The sequence below is a fragment of the Bos mutus genome, chromosome 6, assembly GCF_027580195.1.
Source record: "Bos mutus isolate GX-2022 chromosome 6, NWIPB_WYAK_1.1, whole genome shotgun sequence".
NCBI classification, from domain to species: domain Eukaryota; kingdom Metazoa; phylum Chordata; class Mammalia; order Artiodactyla; family Bovidae; genus Bos; species Bos mutus.
The window spans coordinates 101,420,991-101,446,504 of NC_091622.1; the positions used below are offsets into that span (position 1 = coordinate 101,420,991).

A 25,514-nucleotide genomic window follows, 5' to 3' on the forward strand; every position below is an offset into this window, starting at 1 on the left:
TCCAATGCATGAAAGTGAAAAGTGAAAGTGAAGTCGAATAAGAGTATAATCTTACTTAAAACCTAAATTAGTATAAATCATACTTAAAATGTTATCTTACTATACATAATATGTAACTAATCATTATCTCTTAAAGAATTTGCCAAGAACCATACTATCTTGCTCTTCACACTCTCATGATAATTTAAGTAGGACAAAACAGTCTATTTCTCCACTGGGGATATAAGAAGATCAGGAATTTTATTCTGAGCAGCAAAATATAGGAAAAATAGTTAATGGAGACACTAGAAATTAGTTGTTCCAAAGGAAAGAGAATTCCTATTGGGGACTTTTTAATAGAATAAACATCCTAATTCTTAGAAAGATAATAAATAAAATTATCAAATGATGGCAAAGTCAGTTCACCAACTCATTTTGTCTGGAAGACTTTCTCAAGACTGATAGAAGGGAAGGGAGATCGGGGTGAAGAAATCTATATAAGCCACTCCTTGGTGAATCTTTGGGGTTCAAAGTCAGTTATCATTTTTATATAACATACAGACTCTGTTTCCTTTGGCAGTTCGACATCTCCGATTTAGTGCGCTGCATGAGACTACAGAGACACGGAATGGTTCAGACAGAGGTGAGTGTCGGCTCCTACCTTCTGATGAAGATTTTTGTAAAAGTATTTCTAGGGCTGTCTTTTTTTCAATATTGCCTTTTAGTTTAAAAAATAAGAAAATGCAATACCAACAATGAATAGATTACAGAGAATAGGATGGCACATTGGGGGCAAAAATTTGAGGTGGGACAAAATAGCATGTAATTAGTGGCATTTCAATTCCAACCTAAAAAAGAGAAGGTGATATTCTTGCTACAGAATTTTCCTGAGAGGGAATGGTTTCGGCAGCATTGACTTGAAGGCATAAAGGGAGTCTGGAGTTCTTAGCTTGGGAAAGAGTTCGTTTATCCTCTGCTTTGGTCATTTTCATTTCTCTTACCTAAAGTCAAAAGGTAGGTTATGTCACCCACTGACCTGCAGACATGGGTCCTTCCCAGAGACTACATGACTTAGAGTGTCTGTTTACTCTGCATAGCTCAACTGTCCTTTTTGTTTATAGTGGGAGGGGAATACATTGCACAGTTCTGTATCCCGCATCTTACATTCAACCCTATAACACGATTTTCCCATATTTTCAAAGTTGCTCAAACATCACTTCCAATAGTGGTGAAGCTATATATATCAGTATATATTCACACTATACATCTGGTCTTCTCTTCCTCTCTCTCTTTTTCCTCCTCTCTTTTTTTTTTTGTTTGATGTGGAAGCTGTGTCCATATATCTGTTAACTTATATTTCTCTAGCTCCCCAAAAATACAAAAGTTTACTATTTTTAAAATTAAAACTTGCCACCTTTCCTTTCATATACCTTTTAAATTCAAATTAAGTCTCCTAAATATTAAGACTTATTCAGTCTTTTTTTTTTTTTTAGGTAAAGAAAACATATAAAAAAATAGTTCTTTAGACCCAGAAGTTCACTTGTTCAGCAGATATTTATTAAGTGCCTACTGTATGCCAGGCACTCTTCTAGGCGCTTGGGGCATGTCAGTAAATAACTTGAATAACAAAGATCTTCTGCCAGAATAAAAGATCTTCTGGTGGATGGTGATGAGCAAGGCAGATAATAGATCCATTTACTGTACTCGGTTATGCTATAAGTTATAAGATATTTGAAAGTGGTAAGTGCTTTAGAAGGAAAAAGAGTTGGGTAGAAGATGAGTCATGGCAGGTTGGGTGATACTTTACATAGAGTGGTACCACTGAGGATGTAACCCCTTGAGCAGAGATGTGAAGGACATGAAGCAGGTGGTCATACGGATGTCTGGGAGAAAGAACCTTTCAGGCAGACAGAACCGCCTTCGAAGAGGTCCATGATAGGAGTTTGTCTTCTGTGTTCAAGAGTAGTCACAACCAGTGGCTGAGGCAGAGGGAGCAGGAGGGGAGGTGTGAGGGGAGGTGACGGGGCCAGAGCTTGGGGCTTCCCCCTGAGTGAGATGGAGCCATCACGGGATTGTCAGTATGGAATGACATAAGTTAATGCCCATCTTAAAGGACCACTCCAGCTGCTGTGCTAGAACAAGACGTGGTTTGGGGAGTAGGGTGCAGGGTTAGAAACCAGAGGACCGTAAGTATCACCAAAGCACAAAAAATAGAGGTGGCCCACCCATCGGAGATAACTTCAGTTAGCACTCACCCACCACCCCAAGGCTGCTTCCTTCCACACTTTGTCAGTCAGGTTTCTCTTTCTTGTCATTTTCATGACACTGCACAATTCTGTATCCTGCTTTTACTTTCAACCTTATAACACAGCTTTTCCATATTTTCAAAATTACTCAAACATCGCTTCCAACATTGGTGAAGCTATATATCATATATTCACACTATACAGCTGAAGTCTGCTCTCCCTGTCTCCTTTTTTTGTTGTTGTTCTAGGATCAATATATTTTCTGCTATCAAGTCATCCTTTATGTCCTGACACGTCTTCAAGCTGAAGAAGAGCAAAAAGAGCAGCCCCAGCCTCTGAAATGACATGAGAAGAACAGCCTTCTGGATATCTGTCCATTTCTTTGCTCTCTACTTAAAGGTCACAGGACAGCAAGTCCATAAAACCTCATTATACTTATTCTCCTCTACCTTAGAGGGGCGTTCTTAATAACAGTAAATAATGGTGACCTGCTGTATTTTTACAGCTGCTGCAACCTGTGATAAGTATCAGAGATTTTTTTAACACTAACTGAATAATGCAGATCTTAGGGATGAATAAGGCAGCATTTGATTATAGACATATCGAGTCTATTTTTCATGTACCAATCTTGTTTATAGCAAAATTATTTTCCAGTATTTTTTTAAAAACTAGAGCTATTTTATAGGGGATACTTGAAGCCAGTATTTAAGCTTTAAATGACAGTAATATTGGCATAGAAAAAAAAAGGTAGCAAACATTCCCTATATCAATTTCTAATGTTTACTATCTAGAACTTCCTGTAATATATTTATATACTTTTCCATGAAAATAGAGATACCAAATATGTTTGTAACTGCATCATGCTATACATCCGCTCACTTTGTAAATAAAAATACACCTTAAAACGTGAACAAGCCAAGAGTGTGTGCAGACAAGTGTAACATTTTCAGTGTGCTGTTTTTTAACAACATCTAGGACCCTGTGAAGGCAGGAACTTCTGGACTGCAACTTCCCATCTCCCCATTTGGTCCCAGTCATGCCAACCAGAGACTGGGAGTATTGTTGGAACCCCTGGAGGTCTGCAGACTCTGACATGAGGGTCAGGTACTGACTGACAGTGGCTAAGAAATTCAGTCTCCCTTCCTGCCTCCTCCCCACAAGCCTAACTGATGCCTGAATCCGAATTTTCAAGTCCTAGTTGTTGCAAAACTCAGAATATCTCGCTGACAAGGGTTAATGAAAGAAAACAGTATCACGCTTCCTGGGAGGTTGATATTGATTCTGCCTGAAGGAAACAGCTTCCCAGGCGGCGCTAGTGGAAAAGAACCTGCCTGCCAGTGCAGGAGACGTGAGAGACTCAGGTTTGACCCCTGAGTTGGCAGGATCCCCCTGGAGGGAAAGCATAGCAACCCACTCCAGTATTCTTGCCTGAAGAATCTCATGGACAGAGAAGCCTGGCAGGCTACAGTCCATAGGGTCACCAAGAGTCAGACAGGACTGAAGCAACTTAGCATGCCCCGCAAAGGAAAGAGATCAGCTTTGAAGAACCCACTTCCAATTCTCAGTACCAAACGTGTTTCACTAACTCCTAGTTCTGACAGCATTCCTCCACTCTGCCATGATTGATGCCATCCCAAGACCCCAGAAACTGCTTGATTCCTCCTCATAGGATTGACCAATTCTGAGCTAATTAACTGGAATGTCTGATCTTACCCAAGATCTCCTGGGAACTACTCCTGAAGAGCTGCTGCTGCTAAGTCGCTTCAGTCGTGTCCGACTCTGTGTGACCCCATAGACAGCAGCCCACCAGGCTCCCCCGTCCCTGGGATTCTCCAGGCAAGAACACTGGAGTGGGTTGCCATTTCCTTCTCCAATGCATGAAAGTGAAAAGTGAAAGTGAAGTCGCTCAGTCATGTCTGACTCTTAGCGACCCCATGGACCGCAGCTTACCAGGCTCCTCTGTCCATGGGATTTTCCAGGCAAGAGTACTGGAGTGGGGTGCCATTGCCTTCTCCAGAAGACAACATCAGGAAATGCACAAAAGTCCACAGGGATGTGGCTGACTCCTCACCAGGCAGCAGGTTTGAGTCCTACATCAGAAGTGACAAGACTACCCTGGTGACTCAGACGGTAAAGAATCTGCCTGCAGTGCAGGATCAGGAAGATCCCCTGGAGAAGGGAATGCAACCCACTCCAGTATTCTTCCCTGGAGAATCCCATGGACAGTGGAGCCTGGTGAGCTGCAGTCCATGGGGTCGCAAAGAGTCCTGAAAGTGAACACTTTCAGTTCACTTCACTTTTCAGAAGTAGCTCTGAATCTCTTAAGAGAAGCATACTTTATCACCATCACTCCCACTTCCATCAGAACAGTTTCTACAGATTGGGTTGTAGGAACAATTTGGAGTGGGGCCGGGGGAGGGGGGGTGGTTCTGTTGCTTTAAAAGCTATTTGGAAACTCCTGAGTGGGCTGGAATGGTGAGACCTTGTTTTCCTGTCATAAGCACAGGAAATGAGGCCAGCGGGGCTCCGGGAGCCAGTACAGCTGGAGGTGATTAGCTCCCATCCGAAGTCCACAGAGATGGGCGGGGAAAAGCTGGAGAAGATGCTTTTTCTGGAAAGAACGTAGCTAGGAAATGCAAACTGGGGGGAAGAAAATGTGAGTTTCGCTTTAGGGACCCTGAATGGAAATTTCATTATAGCAAACATGTTACTGCCCACCCCCCCACCTCCACCCCCCCCCGGAACGTGGCTCCGCTACCAGAGTGCGGGAAGCCCTTGGCTAGGGCCGCACTGGTAGGAAGCATGCTGAGGCCACAGAGCTAGGGTGGCACAAGGAGGCACTCAGCAAACGCGTGAATAAATACACCTCGGCTCCTAACGCACGTCAGACAGCTAAGTACTAGAACACGCACAGCCAAACAGAGTGGCTCAAACACAACAGAAGTTTCTCTAAGAGTTCTGGGTAGGGGAAGAGCTCGGCAGGCTGCCTCTCCTCCCTCCAGTTGGTAGGAGCCCGGGCTGATGGAGTTTCTATAATCAACACAGTTTCCAAGGTCATCGTGAGAATCATCTCCATACCCCCAGCCAGAAAAGGGGGAAAGACTATGGGGGATCTTTCAAGCTGGGCAGCCTGGAAGCAAAGCACATAACTGCCACTCATTCTATCAGCAAGAACTGGTCAGTGTCCCTGAGCACAGAGAAGCTGGGAAGTGAGTTGGCTAAGCAGCTGATCCCAGTGACAAGACAACACTACACAAAAGAAGGAGAAGCACAAGAAGTGATGGAATCTATCTATAAAACTGGACTGAAGTTGCATATTCTAAAAGATATATCTTAGTATGGTCCTGAGCATGTAAGACTGGATACATCACTTTTGTCCCCAGGTTTGGTATATGTATTAGTAGAAATATTTCTGTATCAAGATAAAAAGGAGAGAAATGGTTATTGAGAAAAGGTCAGGTGTTCACATCTGTGGTTCCAGATTGCCTGTTAGATCTCTTGGTTTTAAAATGTCTAGTTATCTAAATGCAATGTGATACATCCAAGAAATTAACAACTCACAAAAGCTGCCCTTCAGTCAGATATCTTGATAGTGAAAGAATGTGTTTCCATTTTACATAATTCAAGGTACTTTGTTATGGTTGAGGTAAATGTAACAAATTATGCATTGACCTGCATAATATTTTAAAGTCAGTTTAAACTTTAATGTATCAATTTGGAGTTGCACTTGACTGCAAACAACCAAAAACTAAATCAACAGGCTTACACAATTTAGAGGTTTCTTTCTTTAAGAAAACAAGTTCAGAAGTAGACAGTTGCCGGGCTTGATTCTACAGTGTGATAATGGTGGATGTAGTCCCACTTGTGTATTTTTGGTTTTGTTTCCCTTGCCTGAGGAGACATATCCAAAACATTATTGCTAAGACCAGTGTCAAAAAACATACCACCTATGTTTTCTTCTAGAAGCTTTATGATTTCGGGTCTTATTTGTTGTTGTTGTTCAGTCTCTAAGTTGTATCTGACCCTTTGTGACCCCATGAAGTGCAGCATGCCTATCCAACTTCTCTATCCTTCACTATCTCCTAGAGTTTGCTCAGGTTCGCGTCCATTGAGTTGGTGATGCTATCTACCCATCTCATCCTCTGCCTGCCTTTCCCCTTTTGCCTTCAGTCTTCCCCAGCATCAGGGTCTCTTCCAGAGAGTCAGCTGTTCACATCAGGTGGCCAAAGTATTGAAGCTTCAGCTTCAGCATCAGTCCTTCCAATGAATATTCAGGGTTGACCTACTTGAGGATTGTCTGGTTTGATTTCCTTGCAGTCCAAGGGACTCTTGAAGAGTCATCTCCAGCACCACAATTTGAAAGCATCAGTTCTCTGGCATTCACCCTTCTTTATGGTCCAACTCTCACATCCATACATGACTACTAGAAAAACCATAGCTTTGACTAAACAGACCTTTGTCAGCAAAGTAATGTCTCTGCTTTTTAATATGCTGTCTAGGTTTGTCGTAGCTTTTCTTCCAAAGAGCAAGCGTCTTAATTTCATGGCTGCAGTCACTGTCTGTAGTAATTTTGGAGCCCAAGAAAATAAGATCTGTTACTGTTTCCACTTTTTCCCCTTCTCTTTGCCATGAAGTGATGGGACCAGCTACCATGATCTTAGTTTTTAGAATGCTGAGTTTTAAGCCAACTTTTTCACTCTTCTCTTTCACCCTCAAGAGGTTCTTAGTTCCTCTTCACTTTCTGCCACTATACTGGGTGCATATATATTTACAATTGTATCTTTATGTTGGATTGATATCTTATGTAACCATTATGTAATGCCTTCTCTTGTTACAATCTTTGTTTTAAAGTCTATCCTGTTGGATATAAGTACTGGTGCCCCAGCTTTCTTTTGTTTTCCACCCCTCACTTTCAGTCTATGTATGTCTTTAGATCTGAAGTGAGTCTCTGGTAGGCAGCATATATGTGTGTCTTTTTTTTTTTTATCCTTTTAGTCACTTCGTGGTAATTAGTAATAGGTATATACATATTGGCATTTTGTTCATTGTTTTCTGCTTGTTTTGAAGCTCTATTTTGTTTGTTTGTTTGTTTTTACTGCACTGTGCAAATGTGGAATCCTAGTTCCCCAGTCACTGAACCATGTCCCCCTGCAGTGAAAGTGTGGAGTCTTAATCACTGGCGTATTCCCGCCAGGGAAGTCCTGTTCCTTCATCTTTTGCTCTCCTCCCTTATGATTTGATGATTATCTGTAGTGTTGTGTTTGGACTCCTTTCTCTTTTGTGTGTGTGTATTTAAGTTGATTTCTTAAGTTCAACTGCATTGGTAACAACCCTGCATTTTTGTTCCCTCTCCCCACATTTCATGTGTTTGACATATTTTACGTCTTTTTGTTTTGTGTATCCTTAAACCAATCATTTTAGATATAGATGATTTTACTACTTTTGTCTTTTACCTTTCCTGCTAGCTTTATAAGTGTTTGATCTACTACCTTTATGTATACTTGTCTTTACCAATGAGACGACTTCTTTCACAATTTTCATACTTCTACTGTTGGCCTTTTCTTTTCCACTTAGAGACATCTCTTTAACGTTTCTTATACAGTTGATTTAGTTGTGCTGAACTCTCTTAGCTTTTGCTTCTCTGTAAAATTCTTTCTTTCTCCTTCAAACCCGAATGATAGCCTTGTTGGATAGGGTACTCTTGGTGTACATTTTTTTCTGTCACTTTGAATATATCATGCTACTCCCATCTGGCCTGCAATCTACTAAAAAGTCAGCTGATAATCTTATAGGAATGTCCTTGTACATAACTAGGTGCTTTTCCCTTGCTTCTTTTAAATTCTCACTTTATCTTTAATTTTTGCCATTTTAATTACAATGTGTCTTAATGTGGTTCTCTTTAGTAGGTTTATCTTGTTTGGGACTCTGTGATTCCTGGACCTGAATGTCTGTTTCTTTTCCCAGATTAGGGAAATATTCAGCTATTATGTCTTCAAGTATGTTCTCTGCCCCTTCCTCTCTCTCCTCCTTCTGTGACCCCTATACTGTAAATGTTAGTATGCTTGATGTTGTTCTGGAGGTCTCTTAAACTGATTTTTGTTTTTTCAGCTTGAGTGATTTCCTCTGCTGTCTTCTAGCACTGATCCATTCCTCCATATCGTCTAATCTACTGTTGATTCCTTCTAGTGTATATGTTTATTTCTTTTATTGTAGTCTTCAGCTCTGTTTGGTTCTTTATATTTTCTAGCTCTCTGTTAGACTTATCACCGTGTTCATCCATTTTTCTTTTTTTTTTTTTAATATTTATTTATTTGGCTATGCCGGGTCCTAGTTTCAGTATGTGGGGTCTTTGCTATTCATTGAGGCATGTGAAATCTTTAGTTACAGCATTTGGGATCCAGTTCTCTGACCAGGGATTGAACCCAGGCCCCCTGCATTGAGAGCACAGGAGTACGGCGTCTTAGCCACTGAACCACCAGGGAAGTCCCCATCCATTTTTCTCTTGAATTTGTTTTGCATCTTTATGATCATTACCTTAAACTCTGTTGGGTAAATTGCTTATCTCCACTTAGTTTTTCTGAGATTTTGGTCTTGTTCCTCATCTGGAACATATTGTTCTGTCTTTTCATTGACTTAATTCTCTCATTTGCATTATGTAGGTAGGTTATGTTTCCCAATCTTAAAAAACTGCCTTATGTAGAAGACACTTTATGGGCCTCAGCAGTACACTCCCTCTGGTCACCAGAGCTATATGTTCTAGGCATTCACCTTATGTTGGCTGCATGGGCCCCTTTTATTTTTTTCAATGGCAGGGCTGACTGCAGTGGGCACATTGTTGGGCAAGGCTAGTCCTGGCCCTGCTCCTGCCAGGCCCTGCCTAGTGCAGTGGCTTCAGGCCCACTGGTCGGCACTATTGAGTCCCAGTGTAGTTGACTGCACAGCCAAAGGAGGTCAGCCAGTGCCAACCCACTGGTAGACTGGTCAGGGTCTCAGGGCAGCCCACTGCAGACCCCAGGTGGTCCCAGGGGTGATTCCAACCCACTGGTGGGCAGGATAACATCCTTTTTAAGAAGGGAGACTGAACCTTGCTCAAGATTGTCCAAATAACAACTGGGATTCAATTCAAGGACTGCCTGACGACAACCCGTTCTAGCTCTTTAAGTGTGTTACAACAAATAGCTCTGGTAAAGCCCAGGTTCTTCCCACTACACTCTGCTGTCTCAGCTGCCCACCTGGGTCTTTTCCAGACACAGAGCTGACTCATTCTGCTTAACATTCCTCTGCACTCCCCACTTCTGAACTTCATAGGGGCCCTGCTTTTATGAACACATGATTATTTAGATCAGTTAGAATACAGTTTATTCAGTTAGAGCTTTTGTTTAGTTACATTTTTTTTTTAAGATAATGCCTGACCTCTTGGACAACCTTTTTTTTTTTTTCATATTTATTTTATTTATTTGGCTGTGTCGATCTTAGTTGCAGCACGCAGCATCTTTCGGTTGCCACGTGCAAGCTCTTAGCTGCAACATGTGGAATCTAGTTCCCCGACCAGAGCTCAAACCCCCAGCCTCCTGCACTGGGAGCACAGTCTTACCGCTGGACCACCAGGGAAGTCTCGACTTGACTGTTCCTCTTTCCTCTCAGTGACGTGTTTACAACCATCTCTGGAGATGGCAATCTTCCAGTGTGACTACTTTCAAACCCTTACGTTGATTTCTGTTGTTTCTGTCTTAAAGGATGGCTTTTGGTGTACTCGTCTCCAGACCTGTCCTGATGGTGGTAAACACTGATCATGCAGTTAATACTTTGAGAATGGAACATGGGAATTTACCATTTTCTGTTAGGTGCCTGTGTAGACAAATGATTTAATCCCTTTCTTGAGGATCCTTTCAAACGCATGGGAATGCTCATTTTGGAACTGGGGATCGCTGAACAGCCAATTCTACTATGTTAACTGCAGCAGTTGAGAATTAACAATCATGTCACACATGTGTGAACTTCCTTTCCATATACATATACTTGTGATCCCTAATCTGTCTCTTTCTGTACTACCATGAAGATGGCCTTAATTGGGAAAATACCGTAATAACCATTGCCATTATATATATAAAACCTGTAAGTTCTTGGGTATAGTTACAAAATAAAATTGTAAAGCACTAATCTCAGACAATATGCTTTTACACATTTCACAATTTACAAATAATTTAAAAATGGAACCAAGTAGAGCCCAATAAAACACAGTAATAGAAAGTTATAAAGTGGCATTTCATATCAGTAGAGAAAAGAGGACTCATTCAGTATATGATGTTAGGACAATTAAATAGATTTTTAACATAGCATAGAAAAATTCAAAATAAATATGTACATATTTAGTTGATCAAAGTAATAGAAAATATAGGAAATATTTTTAATAATGTTAGAGGAGAAGGATGGGTTTTATCTACTGCCAGACAGTATACTCAGCAGCTAGTAAATATGTTGACCCCAAAAAGAACTCCCTGAAAAGGGGCCACATACATTCATGAAAAAGGGGTCTTTTACAATTCATGATCCACACAAAGATATAAATATTCTAACATTTGATATATCTATCTTAAGGTCAAAATACAATTTTGAAAGACTAATAAAGCTGAACATGTGAAACTTCCATACAGCAAAAGACATTATACAAAACTAAGAGACAAAAGAGTGGTAAAATATTGACAAAACAGAGCAGAGTCACTGTCCACCATGTGTTCAAATTTATCAGTCAAAAAGGAAAAAATACAATAGAAAAGCGGGCAAAGGACTTGAACACGCACTCATGAAAAATGCTTCACTCGATTTTTACAATTCAATTTTAAATGAGATATTTTCACAAAGCAGAACGATCGTTCTTAAGATGAATATGGCTGTGGGAAACCAGACACTCTCAGGCACTGCTGGTACCACGTTGCCAGAGAGCTCTCTGCCCAGCATTTTAATGTGCAATCAGCCTGGCAATTCAAGTCTAGAAAATGATCCTACAGAAATACTGGCATGGAGGCACAGGTGTTTGTGATAGCACTGTAATACCAAGAAGTTGAAAGCTATCTAAATGTCCTTGAAGAAGAAATGGTGAAATAAATTACAATCCTTCCATACACTGGAATACTTCTATGAAGCCACTGTTCTAAAGAATGAGATAGGTCAACACAGACCGACATGTAAAGATGCTCTGTAATATATTGTTGGTTTTGTTGTTCAGTCGCTAAGTCGTGTCCAACTCTGCAATCCCATGGACTGCAGCACCCCAGCTCCCCTGTCCTTCATCTCCTGGAGTTTGCTCAAACTCATGTCCACTGAGTCAGTGATTAATCATTTAGTGATTTATGCAACAGTATACATGGAATGCCCTTTTTAAATTATATAACTCATAAATCTATATATTAGAAGAATAAACATGCCTGTCTCTAGGGAGTAAAAATATTACCCTCAAGGGTTCATTAGATTCCCTCTAGGGAATGTAATGTAATTGCTCGTATTACATCTATAAATCTAAGATTTTCAAGCCCTTAAAAAACAATCATCATTTGAGAAAAGACCCCATTTTTATAAGAGCTGTATGTTTTCTCCCCACTACCCCAAAGCACTTGCCCAAAGTCAAGAAGTCAAGTGGGTCCAGACTCTGTCCTTGCCCTGCAGTGTGAGGTGACATTTCTACCCAGAGGCTTAACTTGTGAGATTAAAATTCACAGCTTGACGACTTCATGTAACGATGGGGATCGCTCTTCACTGTACGGGAGACAAGAACACACATAGCAACTAGTAAACATGTTGTGTAAACCCCCAAAGGAAGAACCAGAAATAGGCAGAACATATTCTCCAAGGGGATCCTATGACAACTCACAAGCCACACAAAAATATAAATATGTTACCATCACACACATTCCCACAAGCCCCGCCAACAAGATTCGCTCGTCAGCTCTGCGCTGTCTCTACTGGCCACTCAGGGAGGCAAGGTGTAGTCAAACCAACAAGCCCCTACTTGGCACGTGCGATGTCACCAGATGGCGTGGGAGCACCGTGGGGATCCACGGGTCCCGACGGCCCAGGACTTAGAGTGGCTTCTTCATTCACCTCCAAGAAAGCAGTGGTCTCTTTAGGAGAAGTGGATTTCTTCCTACGGCGGGCTTCTTGACAACTGGGCTTCTCGTTTCCGTGTTTGTTCTTCAATCTCCTCTTGTACATCTTATATGCTAAATGTTAAAACACACCAGTACTTAAAAATCACTTTGGCAAAGACTATAATTTGGTAACATTGTACACGGGTCAAAACTTAGGGGGTTTGTTTGCTTTGGATCACGTATGTATAAACACACGGGGAAAAAAGAGGAAGAAGAGAAAACTAGAACAAAATAATTCAGTGTATCAGGATGGCTATTTCTGTCTGGAATGAACCTTCTGTGATTGAGACACTCATCAGATTGCTGACAACTCATCCATACATCCATCTATCCATCCGTTCATCCAGTCATTCATTCATTCAGTTAATCGGCAACTCCTGTGGATTGCTTACTATGGATCAGGTGCTCCCCTGGTGCTTTTGTGACTGGGAATGGACCAAGCATATTCCTTCAGAAACAGTCTCACCATGAGAAGGTCTTAAAATTTGGATCTAAGACCAGGGTTTTACTCTTCTAGAATATATCTTGTGGGAAAATTAAACCCTGGTGTTCCTTATACTGATTGTTCTGTCAGTAATCAGTATATAATCAGTTTTATGAGTAATCATTGAGGCTTAGTCGAATCTGTTCTGTGACAATAAATTCACAATGGCTAAGATTAATCTATCAGTCTATATATTTTAAATTTAACCTCTGTGACCCTGAATAATGATAGGGATGGGTAAGCACATATGTGCTGTGCTGTGCTTAGTTGCTCAGTCATGTCCGACTCTGTGACCTCTGCACTGTAGCCTGCCAGACTCCTCTGTCCGTGGGATTCTCCAGGCAAGAATATTGGAGTGGGTTGCCATGCCTTCCTCCAGAGGATCCTCTCAACCCAGGGATGAAACCCAGGTTTCCCACGTTGCAGGCAGATTCTTTACTGTCTGAGCCATCAGGGAAGCCCAAGGACATATATATGTATGTTTTTTAAAATGTATGTGTATGCATTATGGAGAAGGCAATGGCACCCCCACTCCAGTACTCTTGCCTGGAAAATCCCATGGACGGAGGAGCCTGGTAGGCTGCAGTCCATGGGGTCGCTAAGAGTTGGACACGACTGAGCGACTTCACTTTCACTTTTCACTTTGACGCACCGGAGGAAGAAATGGCAACCCAGTGGCCTGCCGTCTATGGGGTCGCAGAGAGTTGGACACGACTGAAGCGACTTAGCAGCAGCAGCAGCAGTATGCATTATATTTCACAGCCATTCAGCACAATTCTTAGTCACAGAAGTACTGTGAAATAACATTTGGAATATTTCTTAATAAAACAACGTCATTTTTGAGATTAAATAATTGCTCATGGACAGTTCTGAGAGTGCACTGTTTCTTTGCAAAGCATACTGGTTTGTAAGCTCACTTTCACGGTTTTTTTTTTTTATATTTTTCTGTGAAACTTCCACTTGTGGCACAGGATCTTGTTTATACATTTATGTTCCCTAGAAATGTCATGCTAAAAATGTATCACAAGGGCAGTCCATGTAGATTCATGTTGAAAAAGGAGTTTGTGAACTGGGTGAACAATTTTCAGTCACGCCTACACACTGGGGTCTTTACGTACCAGCAACCATGAAAAACCCATTCAGCATCTGGAAAAGTCCATAGGCCAATATGAAGCCAAATATCTGGACCAGTTGCTCTGCAGTGAAGGATAACTGCAGCATGGTGAAGCACATCTGAACATTCTGAGTTCCAGTTTCTAAGGAAATTGTCCTGCACCTACCAAGACAAAAATTTTATGCACCAGCAATAAGGATTATACAAAAATCTTCTCTTACGTATAGTAATAAGTGCAAGCCAGGAGCTGAGACTACCAAAAGTGCTTACTACAAATGCTTCAATAATTATTTGATGAGTACCTACTCGGTAGGCGGTCTCTTAAGAAGCACCTCTTGAATGGGGCTCTACCAACCTCCCCTAGGAATCTGGGTGAAAAGACAAGATACACGGAAACAACACACGACCAAGCATGATGACAGGTCAGGGAGATGGTGCAGAAATTCAGAAAAGTGGCGTAAATGCCACTTTTAGAGAAGGCTTCACAGAGGAAGGGTGGGATTAAAGGATGGACAGGGAAAGAGGCATTTAATGTGGGAAATGGTTGTTTGGGGACAGGCATTGAGTGTGGCCTGGTCAGTAAGCACTGCTCATGCTCTAAGCCAGCCTGTGGGAAGTGAAGGACGAGGAGGTGAGAATGGAAAATTGAGTCAGAGACAAAACAGTGTAAACTAAAGAATCTGCCTGCCAATGCAGGACACTCAGCTTCCATCCCTGGGTTGGGAAGATCCCCTGGAGAAGGAAATAGCAACCCACTCCAGTATTCTTGCCTACAAAATCCCATGGGCAGAGGAGCTTGGCAAGCCACAGCCTATGGGGTCGCAGAGAGTCGGACACGACTGAGCAACTAAACAGCAACCTAAATGACACTTGAAAATAAACAGGGCTTCTCCAGTGTCTCAGTGAGGAATCTGCCTGCCAGTGCAGGAGATGTGGGTTTGATCCCTGGGTCAGAAAGATCCCACATGGTGCGGGACAACTAAGCCTGTGAGTCACGACTACTGAGCCAGTGCTCTAGAGCCCAGGAGTCACAACTGCTGAAGCCCACTCGCCCTAGAGTCTGTGCTCCACAACCAGGGAGCCACCGCACTGAGAAGCCTGTGCACCGCAACCAGAGAGCAGCCCTCATGGCGACGAAGACCCAGCATGGCCAAATAAATAAATAAAATTATTTTTTAAAAAGGAAACATAAAAATCCTATGTGAAAACCAAATGTCTGCAATGAAGTCTTTGGTGAAAGGGTTTAGTAATAAGTTTTGTATACTTTTCTCTGTTTGATTTGTTTTCAAAGGAAGAGAGGAAGGGAGGAAGGAAGGAAGAGCAGGAAGGAGAAAAAAGGAAAACCTAGGCAGGACCTTGGAGGCTGGGTTAGGCAGCTTCATCTTTTCCAGTTTCCAAAGGGCATCTTGAGGTTTTCACAGATGGCAGAAGAGAGGACAGAGGCATGTGATAAGGCAGCTCCTCTACCCACACTGGCTTCCCAGGTGGCTGTCGTGGTAAAGAACCTGCCTGCCAATTCAGGAGACTTAGAGACAAGGGTTCAATCCCTGGGTCTGGAAGATCCCCTGGAGAAGGGCATGGCAACCCACTCCAGTATTCTTGTCTGGAGAATCCCATGGACAGAGGATCCTGGTGGGCTGTGGTCCACGGGGTTGCAAAGAATCGAACATGATGGAAGTGACTTAGCACGCTACACAAACTGGACTGAGATGTGAAGGTGACAAGGTGTGTAATGTGGGAGTAAACCTATTATCACTAGTACAGGGCAAATTCAGTGGCCCTGATTTTATTTCTAATTATCCTGTTTCTTGTTATGCTTTCTGCAGATTACTCTCAGTTCTTTCAGAGACCTTGTCCATAACTTGACATGATTAAGCTATACAGCTGTACCTCATACCTGGACCATTCACAAAGCAAATGCAGTATCTCAGTCCTGATATTTCTCAAGCCATCAAGTGTGGAAAAAAACAAGACTGTTGACTACACTCTGCCATAGGAATCCTTCTCTCCAGACTCAGTTATATTTCAAATCCTCAACAGTCTGTGTTCCTAAGGACAGTCAGCCCATGGATTCAACCAACCTCAGATCAAAAATATTTTGGAAAAGAAAAATTGCGCAAGGTTTCTAAAAGCAAAACTTGAACTTGCCTCGCAGGCAACTATTTATGTAGCATTTACATTGTGTTAGGTATTATAAGTCATCTAGAGACAAGTATATGGAAGACGTGCGTGCATGCTCAGTCACTAAGTTGTGTCCAAGTCTTTTGCAGTCTCATGGACTGCAACCCACCAGGCTCCTCTGTCCATGGGACTTCCCAGGCAAAAATACTGGAGGGGGTTGCCATGCCCTCCTCCAGGGGATAGTCCCGACCCAGGAATTGAATCTGTGTTTCCTGTACTGCAGGCGGCCCTTACCATTGAGCCACCTGGGAAGACCTATGGAAGATACATAGGTTAAATGCAAATACTATGTTATTTTATATAAGGAAGTTGAGCACCCTTGGAGTTGGAGTCTGGTATCTTCAGGGGATCCTGGAACCAGCCCCCTGCAGATATGGCTGTACTGACCTTGTAAAAAAAAAAAAAAAAAAAAAAACCCAGGTCCAAATCTTAACTCCACCACATTCTGGTTCTATGAACTTGGTCAGATTACTTCTCCAAAGGGTTTGCTCATCTGTAGAATGGGTAACCAAGAGTATCTACCTCTTAGACTTGCAGCAAGAAGTAAATGAGATACACTTGGCAGAAGTGAAGTCGCTCAGTCGTGTCCGACTCTTGCGATTCTGTGGACTGTACCCCACCAGGCTCCTCCGTCCATGGGATTCTCCAGGCAAGAATTCTGGAGTGGGTTGCCATTTCCTTCTCCAGGGGATCTTCCTGACCCAGGGATCGAACCCAGGTCTCCCGCATTGCAGGCAGACGTTTTAACCTCTGAGCCACTTGGCAGAGCCTCACCAACTATTTGGTACCATCCTGAATGTTTCCGAAGTAGACAAAAACATAAAGCTGATTAAAAGTCTCCCACTTCATGTTTTTAAATACATATATGTGTCTATTCTGTTTCTTGGATAAAATTTTACCAAGGATCAAAAGAAGAAACCCTAGAATTTAAATGGGGAGATCTACATATCACAGTGGATTTCTTCTTAAATTGACAGTGTTTGTGATGTGCTAAGTTGCTTCAGTCATGTCTGATTCTTTGTAACCCCATGGACAGTAGCCTGCCAGGCTCCTCTGTCCATGGAATTCTCCAGGCAAGCATACTGGAGTGGGTTGCCATTACCTACTCCAGGGGATCTTCCCGACCCAGGGATCAAACCCATGTCACTCTCCTCTCCTGCATTGGCAGGCAGATTCTTTACCACTAGCATCACCTGGAAATCCCCAACAATGTTTAGGTTGTAAACAAAGTACCAGTTAACATGAAAAAAAAAAAAAAATCCCCAAACATCACTTTGGGAATTTAATGGCACAGTTTATTTTTCAATAATACTTTTCTGATTTGAAAAGTAGTATATATTCATTATGCATCAAAAAATTTAGATAATATATCAAGGAAATATTAAGAAACTAAAATTACTCTTCATCCCACTACTCAAAATTAAACATTTATCATAGTGGTGGTTTAGTCACTCAATTGTGTCTGACTCTTTGAGAGCCCATGAACTATACCCTGCCTTCCAGGCTCAGCTGACCATGGAATTTTCCAGGCAAGAATACTGGAATGGGTTGCCATTTCCTTCCCCAGGGGATGTTCCTAACCCAGGGACCAAAACCCATTTCTCCTGCATTGCAGGCGGTCTCCTGAATTGTAGGCAAGTTCTTTACTGACTAAGCCACGAAGGAAGCCAAAATATTTTTGTTTATGTGACTGCACAGAGTTTTAGTAGTGACATGCAAACTTTTAGCTGCAACTTGTAGGATCTAGTTCCCTGACCAGGGATTGAACCCAGGCCCAATGCACTGGGAGTGAGGAGTATTAGCTGCTGGACAACCCGGGAAGTCCAATTAGCCTATGGTATATTTCGTCCAATATTTTCCTAAGCATAAAATTTTTCTATTTTCTTCTACAAATGGGAATCAAAATGCATACTGTTTCCTGCTCCTTTTAAACTTATTTCAAGTATTTTCCAAAAGCATTAAAATGGATGAATTATAGTACTCACATAGACACAGTCATGAATTAAATATCTCTTTTGTCAGATATTTAAACTGTCTCTATTTTTTATATTCACACATAACACTGAAATTAATATCCTTGTACATCAGTATTTGTTTGTTTATCTGATTTGCTAGCTTCAGGACAGATTTCTAGAAATAAAGTCACTGAATTAATAGCTATAAATATTTATAAGGCTGTTGATATGACTAAATAGCCTTCCAGAGAGTTTGTGCCAAATTATGTTCCCACCAACACTGTATGATAATGCTTATCTCATTGACAGGCAAAACAGTATGGAGTGTTATCATTTGTAATATTTTATAATGTTTATTTCATGTAAGGATGGGCATGATAAAGGCCAGAAATGGTAAGGACCTAAAAGAAGCAAAAGAGATTGAGAAGAGGGGGCAAGAATACACAGAAGAACTACACAAAAAAATCTTAATTACCCAGATAACCACAATGGTATGGTCACTCACCTAGAACCAGACATCCTGGAATGTCAAATCAAGTGGACCTTAGGAAGCACTACTACTATCAGAGCTTATGGAGGTGATGGAATTCCAGTTGAAGCTATTTAAAATCCTAAAAGATGATGCTGTTAAAGTGCTGCACTTTATGTGAGCAAATTTGGAAAACTCAGCAGTGGCCACTGGGTCAGTTTTCATTCCAATCCCAAAGAAAGACAATGCCAAAGAATGTTCAAACCATACAACTGCACTCATTTCACATGCTGGCAAGGTTATGTTCAAAATCCTTCAAGCTCAGCTTCAGTAGTATATGAATCAAGAACTTCCAGGTGTACAAGCTGGATTCAGAAAAGGCAGAGGAGCCAAAGATCAACTTGCCAACATTCACTGGATCACAGAAAAAGCAAGAGCATTCCAGAAAAAAACGTCTACTTCTGTTTCACTGACTATACTAACATTTTTGACTGTGTGGATCACAACCAACTGAAAAATTCTTTAAGAGATGGGAATACCAGACCACCTTACCTGCCTCCTGAGAAACCTGTATGTAGGTCAAGAAGCAACAGTTAGGACCAGATATGGAACAATGAAATGGTTCAAAGTTGGGAAAGGAGTACGACAAGCCTGTATATTGTCACCCTGCTTATGTAACTTATATGTAGAGTACATCATGTGAAATGCCTACTGGATGAATCACAAGCTGGAATCATGATTGCCAGGAGAAATTTCAACAACTTCAGATATGCAAATGATACCACTCTAATGGCAAAAAGTAAAGAGGAACTAAGATCTCTTGATGAGGGTGAAAGAGGAGAGTGAAAAAGCCGGCTTAAAACTCAACATTCAAAACACTAAGAGCATGGCATCTGGTCCCATCACTTCGTGGCAAATAGAAGGGGGAAAAGTGGAAAAAGTGACAGATTTTCTTTTCTTTGGCTCCAAAATCACTGTGGACAGTAATTGCAGGCATGAAATTAGAAGATGTTTGCTCCTTGGAAGGAAAGTGATGACAAACTTAGCATATTAAAAATCAAGAGACGTGACTTTGCCAACAAAGGTCCATCTAGTCAAGGCTATGGTTTTTCCAGTAGTCGTGTATGGATGTGACATTTGGACCATAAAGAAGATTGAGCACCGAAGAGCTGATGCTTTCAAATTGTGGTGCTAGAGAAGACCCTTGAGAGTCCCTTGGACAGCAAGGCAATCAAACCAGTCAATCCTAAAGGAAACAACCCTGAATAATCATTGGAAGGACATCCCACTTGTGGATGGGACTGGTGATAGAAGCAAGATTCGATGCTGTAAAGAGAAATATTGCACAGGGACCTGGAAGGTCAGGTTCATGAATCAAAGCAAATTGGAAGTAGTCAAACAGGAGATGACAAGAGTGAACATCGACATTCTAGGAATCAGCGAACTCAGATGGGCTGGAATGGGTGAATTTAACTCAGATGACCATTGTATCTACTACTGTGGGCAGGAATCCCTTAGAAGAAATGGAGTGGCCATCACAGTCAACAAGAGAGTCTGAAATGCAGTACTTGGATGCAATCTCAAAAACAACAGAATGATCTCTGTTCGTTTCCAAGGCAAACCATTCAGTATCACGGTAATCCAAGTCTATGCCCCGAGCAGTATCACTGAAGAAGCTGAAGTTGAACAGTTCTTTGAAGACCTACAAGACCTTCTAGAATTAACACCCAGAAAAGATGTCCTTTTCATTATAGGGGACTGGAATGTAAAAGTAGGAAGTCAAGAAACACCTGGAGTAACAGGCAAATTTGGCCTTGGAGTACGGAATGAAGCAGGGCAAAGGCTAATAGAGTTCTGCCAAGAGAACGCACTGGTCATAACAAACACCCTCTTCCAACACACAAGAGAAGACTCTACACATGGACATCACCAGATGGTCAACACCAAAATCAGATTGATTATATTCTTTGTAGCCAAAGATAGAGAAGCTCTATACACTCAGCAAAAACAAGACCAGGAGCTGACTGTGGCTCAGATCGTGAACTCCTTATTGCCAAATTCAGACTGAAACTGAAGAAAGTAGGGAAAACCACTAGACCATTCAGGTATGACCTAAATCAAATGCCTTATGACTATACAGTGGAAGTGAGAAATAGATTTAAGGGACTAGATCTGATAGATAGAGTGCCTGATGAACTATAGACTGAGATTCGTGACATTGTACAGGAGACAGGGATCAAGACCATCCCCATGGAAAAGAAATGCAAAAAAGCAAAATGGTTGTCTGGGGAGGCCTTACAAATAGCCGTGAAAAGAAGAGAAGCGAAAAGCAAAGGAGAAAAGGAAAGATATAAGCATCTGAATGCAGAGTTCCAAAGAATAGCAAGAAGAAATAAGAAAGCCTTCCTCAGCAATCAATGCAAAGAAATAGAGGAAAATAATAGAATGGGAAAGACTAGAGATCTCTTCAAGAAAATTAGAGATACCAAAGGAACATTTCTTGCAAAGATGGGCTCAATAAAGGACAGAAATGGTATGGACCTAACAGAAGCAGAAGATATTAAGAAGAGGTGGCAAGAATACACAGAAAAACTGTACAAAAAAGATCTTCATGACCCAGATAATCTCCATGGTGTGATCACTCAACTAGAGCCAGACATCCTGAAATGTGAAGTCAAATGGACCTTAGGAAGCATCACTATGAACAAAGCTAGTGGAGGTGATGGAATTCCAATTGAGCTATTTCAAATCCTGAAAGATGATGCTGTGAAAGTGCTGCACTCAATATGCCAGCGAATTTGGAAAACTCAGCAGTGGCCACAGGACTGGAAAAGGTCAGTTTTCATTCCAATCCCAAAGAAAGGCAATGCCAAAGAATGCTCAAACTACTGCACAATTGCACTCATCTCACATGCTAGTAAAGTAATGCTCAAAATTCTCCAAGCCAGGCTTCAGCAATACATGAACCGTGAACTTCCAGATGTTCAAGCTGGTTTTAGGAAAGGCAGAGGAACCAGACATCAAATTGCCAACATCTGCTGGATCATCGAAAAAGCAAGAGAGCTCCAGAAAAACCTCTACTTCTGCTTTATTGACTATGCTAAAGCCTTTGACTGTGTGGATCACAATAAACTGTGGAAAATTCTGAAACAGATGGGAATACCAGATCACTTGATCTGCCTCTTGAGAAACCTGTATGCAGGTCAGGAAGCAACAGTTAGAACTGGACATGGAACATCAGACTGGTTCCAAATAGGAAAAGGAGTTCGTCAAGGCTGTATATTGTCACCCTGCTTATTTAACTTCTATGCAGAGTACATCATGAGAAACACTGGGCTGGAGGAAGCACAGGCTGGAATCAAGATTGCCGGGATAAATATCAATAACCTCAGATATGCAGCTGATACCATCCTTATGGCAGAAAGTAAAGAAGAACTAAAGAGCCTCTTGATGAAAGTGAAAGAGGAGAGTGAAAAAGTTGGCTGAAAGCTCAACATTCAGAAAACGAAGACCATGGCATCCGGTCCCATCAATTCATGGGAAATAGATGGGGAAACAGTGGAAACAGTGTCAGACTTTATTTTGGGGGGCTCCAAAATCACTGCAGATGGTGATTGCAGCCATGAAATTAAAAGACACTTACTCCTTGGAAGGAATGTTATGACCAACCTAGACAGCATATTGAAAAGCAGAGATATTACTTTGTCAATAAAGGTCTGTCTAGTCAAGGCTATGGTTTTTCCACTAGTCATGTATGGATGTGAGAACTGGACTATAAAGAAAGCTGAGAGCCAAAGTACTGATGCTTTTGAAATGTGGTGCTGGAGAAGACTCTTGAGAGTCCCTTGGACTGCAAGGAGATGCAACCAGTCCATCCTAAAGGAAATCAGTCCTGAATATTCATTAGAAGGACTGATGTTAAAGCTGAAACTCCAATACTTTGGCCACCTGACACCTGATGCGAAGAGCTGACTCATTTGAAAAGACCCTGATGCTGAGAAAGATTGAGGGCAGGAGGAGGAGATGACAGAGGATGAGATGGTTAAATGGCATCACTGATTCATGGCACATGAGTTTGAGCAAACTCTGGGAGATAGTGGAGGACAGGGAAGCCTGACCTGGTGCAGTCTATGGGGTTGCAAAGAGTCAGACACGACTTAGTGACTAAACAAGAACAACAGTATTTAGGTATTATATACCCCACATTGTAATGATAATATTTAAGATAAATTCCTATTGTATTTCTTGAATTTGTCCTATCTCCTCTTGCCCTTTATAATTAGCATTTTTTAAAAATTTGGCACAAATAGATAAATGCTTAATCTTTGAATCCTTGCTCATCCTCTAGAATGATCTCTATATTTAGTGAAACCATCTCACCCATCCTCTTAAACTATCAGACTAAGAAGAGAAGTGTGTCCAGATTGCAACAAGTGGTTTGAAACCAAGGCCAAATTGATGGGAAGTTATAATTTGTGAAATTAGGATTGGCATATTGACACCATTAATGAATGATCCCTGGGTTGGGAAGATCCCCTGGAGAAGGGTAAGGCTACCCACTCCAGTATTCTGGCCTGGCGAATTCCATGGACTGTATAGTCCATGGGGTCCCAAAGAGTCGGACACAATTGAATGACTTTCACTTTCACTTTTTCATTTATGTGAAGAATTACTATGATCTTTCCACTCTCTTTTGGAGAAGGAAATGGCAACCCACTCCAGTATTCATGCCTTGAAAATCCCATGGACGGAGGAGCCTGTAGGCTACAGTCCATGGGGTCGCAAAAAGTTGGACACGACTGAGCGACTTCACTTCACTTCCACTCTCTTTACGATGAGTTGTCCTGTTCCACCCACTTTATAAGGCAAAACTCTTTGTGCTTCCAGACACAGACAGGCAACAAAGTCTGCCAACAGCAATGTGTCTAATTTGTCCTCTTTATAAAAGTTTATGGATAATTTAACTGTACCTCTGCCAAGATTGGTGGGTAAGAAGTGCCAGGAGAAAGCCTGTGGCATGGCCAATCAAAGGAAAGATGAAACTGATCATCAGAAGAATGATGTCTGAATTCCAAAATTCTTTCATCAGCACCATACCAGCCCCTGTGACGACCAAAAAGAGGAGTCCACCAGCAATGGCCCCGATCTAAGAGAAATCAATAAAAGAGGTATGCGTGAACATCATGGTCTTTTTGCAAAGCCCATCACTGCTCTAAAAGCCTTGAAACCTAGAAGAGAGGAACAAAAGAGAGAACTTAGAGAACCACCAAATCCTATGTCATTTTACAGAGGTCCAACGTGATCAAGTGCCTTAGCTGAGGAGCTAGAATTCGATGAAGCTCAACACAAACCTAAGTCTTCTTATTTTATGACCGGTACCTTTTTCCTTTCAAGTGGAGGATTTTGCCAGAAGAATTGGGTAGTGAAATTTTTCATGGATAGGACACATTTGTGAAATAAGGGGAAAATCTGTTAATAAGCATCAAACACCTCCACACAGGGCTTCCTGGAGGCACTAGCAGTAAAGAATCTGCCTGCGATGCAGGAGACATGAGAGACGTTCGATCCCTGGGTTGGGAAGATCCCCTGGAGGAGGAAATGGCAACCCACTCCAGTATTCTTGCCTGAAGAATTCCATGGACAGACGAGCCTGGCAGGCTACAGTCCATAGGGTCACAAAGAGTATAACACAACTGAGCTCCTCTGCACACAACCTCTCGGACCCCACCCTGGAATCTGTTGTCTGAGATCTGCCCTGCCGACCATCCACCACTGTTTTCCCACCACCCCTTCAACTGCCAGAGATTTCTTACACCATTGATTCCTGTGCTTCTCTCCGCCAAATGAAATTTACCAATGCTTCATTAAACCGCCTGAGCTAATGTTAATGTAATATGAGAGGTACTGACAGATATCTCTATCCTCTCCCAAATGAATATTCTCATACTTTTGTTGATCAACAGTTAAAAATTAAACAAAATTTTTTTCCAAGAAAGGAAGCAAGACCCAGAATATTGGCGGAAAATCAGGATCTTGGCAAGTTCCCACACACATCATGCACACAGCAAACTCTTCACCAAGTGACAGCATCAACCTTGATTTCAAATGATTCGGGGTGTGGAGAACCAAAGCAAAATAAAAACAACCCAGCGTACCTCAGGTGTGTCCTGGGGTCAAAATCAGGGTAACACTGGGCCTCCGCCTAACCGAAGATGCTGCAACACGCTAAGGCCTCTGAACTTTCTACTAAGAGAGGGATCTCAGAGCTTAAAATTTACCAAAAGCAACTCATCCAGAAAATGAATCAGATGTACGTTGATGTCTGGCAGAAACCAACACAATTCTATAAAGTAATTATCCTTCAATTAAAAAATAAATAAATTTAAAATTAAAAAAAAGAAAATGAATCAGATCTAAAATTAAAAGAGGACTAGGAACAGAGAATGAAGACATCCCAAAATGATGATTAAAGTATCCTAATTTTAATGAAGATACTCTAAAATATAGTTATATACATTGTTAAATATTTTCTGCCACAACTCCTACGGAATAGCCAAAGGGTTTTGAATTTGCTCTTTACAAACATATAGGAAATATTTCTCCAATGACACTGATGAACTAGTAGAGGATTTGGAAATGCCAAAATCATTATTTTTTTTGTTAGGTACTCTTTTAAGGAAGTAATTCAAAATAAAGTACTTGAAAAGTAAGAGGTTCCTGGGACTTCTCTGGTGGTCTATTGGCTAAGAATCTGCCTTCCAATGCAGGGGACACAGGTTTGACCCCCTTGTCAGGGAACTAAGATCCTGCATTCCACAGGGCAACTGGTGAGCCTGTGTGCCACAACTGGAGAGCAACCCATGTGCCACAACCAAGAATAAACAAACAGGAAGAGGTTCCCGTGATCAGACTCGTTCCTGTTGTTTCGTAAACAAAATTAT

The 25,514-nt window shown here is 41.6% G+C and overlaps 2 protein-coding genes across 14 annotated transcripts in view; one reads left to right on the forward strand and one right to left on the reverse strand.

Moving 5' to 3' along the window:
* Positions 1 to 3,124, forward strand: part of PTPN13 (protein tyrosine phosphatase non-receptor type 13) — a 221,429-nt gene extending 218,305 nt beyond the window's left edge. For 6 of the 11 annotated variants that reach the window (XM_070372646.1, XM_070372652.1, XM_070372653.1 and 3 more), the window contains 2 exons: positions 560 to 622; positions 2,474 to 3,123. In XM_070372646.1, coding sequence (XP_070228747.1) covers positions 560 to 622; positions 2,474 to 2,569 — 159 coding nt within the window. In that variant the 3' untranslated portion in view covers positions 2,570 to 3,123. Of the gene's footprint in view, positions 1 to 559; positions 623 to 2,473 lie in introns of all 11 variants that reach the window. The other 5 variants (XM_070372644.1, XM_070372650.1, XM_070372648.1 and 2 more) reach the window with 2 other exon arrangements.
* A 167-nt stretch (positions 3,125 to 3,291) lies between these two features.
* Positions 3,292 to 25,514, reverse strand: part of SLC10A6 (solute carrier family 10 member 6) — a 62,922-nt gene continuing 40,699 nt past the window's right edge. For 2 of the 3 annotated variants that reach the window (XM_070372655.1, XM_005907756.2), the window contains 4 exons: positions 23,544 to 23,719; positions 13,973 to 14,130; positions 12,232 to 12,442; positions 3,292 to 11,978 (listed from right to left, as the gene is read on the reverse strand). In XM_070372655.1, coding sequence (XP_070228756.1) covers positions 11,936 to 11,978; positions 12,232 to 12,442; positions 13,973 to 14,130; positions 23,544 to 23,719 — 588 coding nt within the window. In that variant the 3' untranslated portion in view covers positions 3,292 to 11,935. The remainder of the gene's footprint in view (positions 11,979 to 12,231; positions 12,443 to 13,972; positions 14,131 to 23,543; positions 23,720 to 25,514) is intronic. The other variant, XM_070372656.1, reaches the window with a different exon arrangement.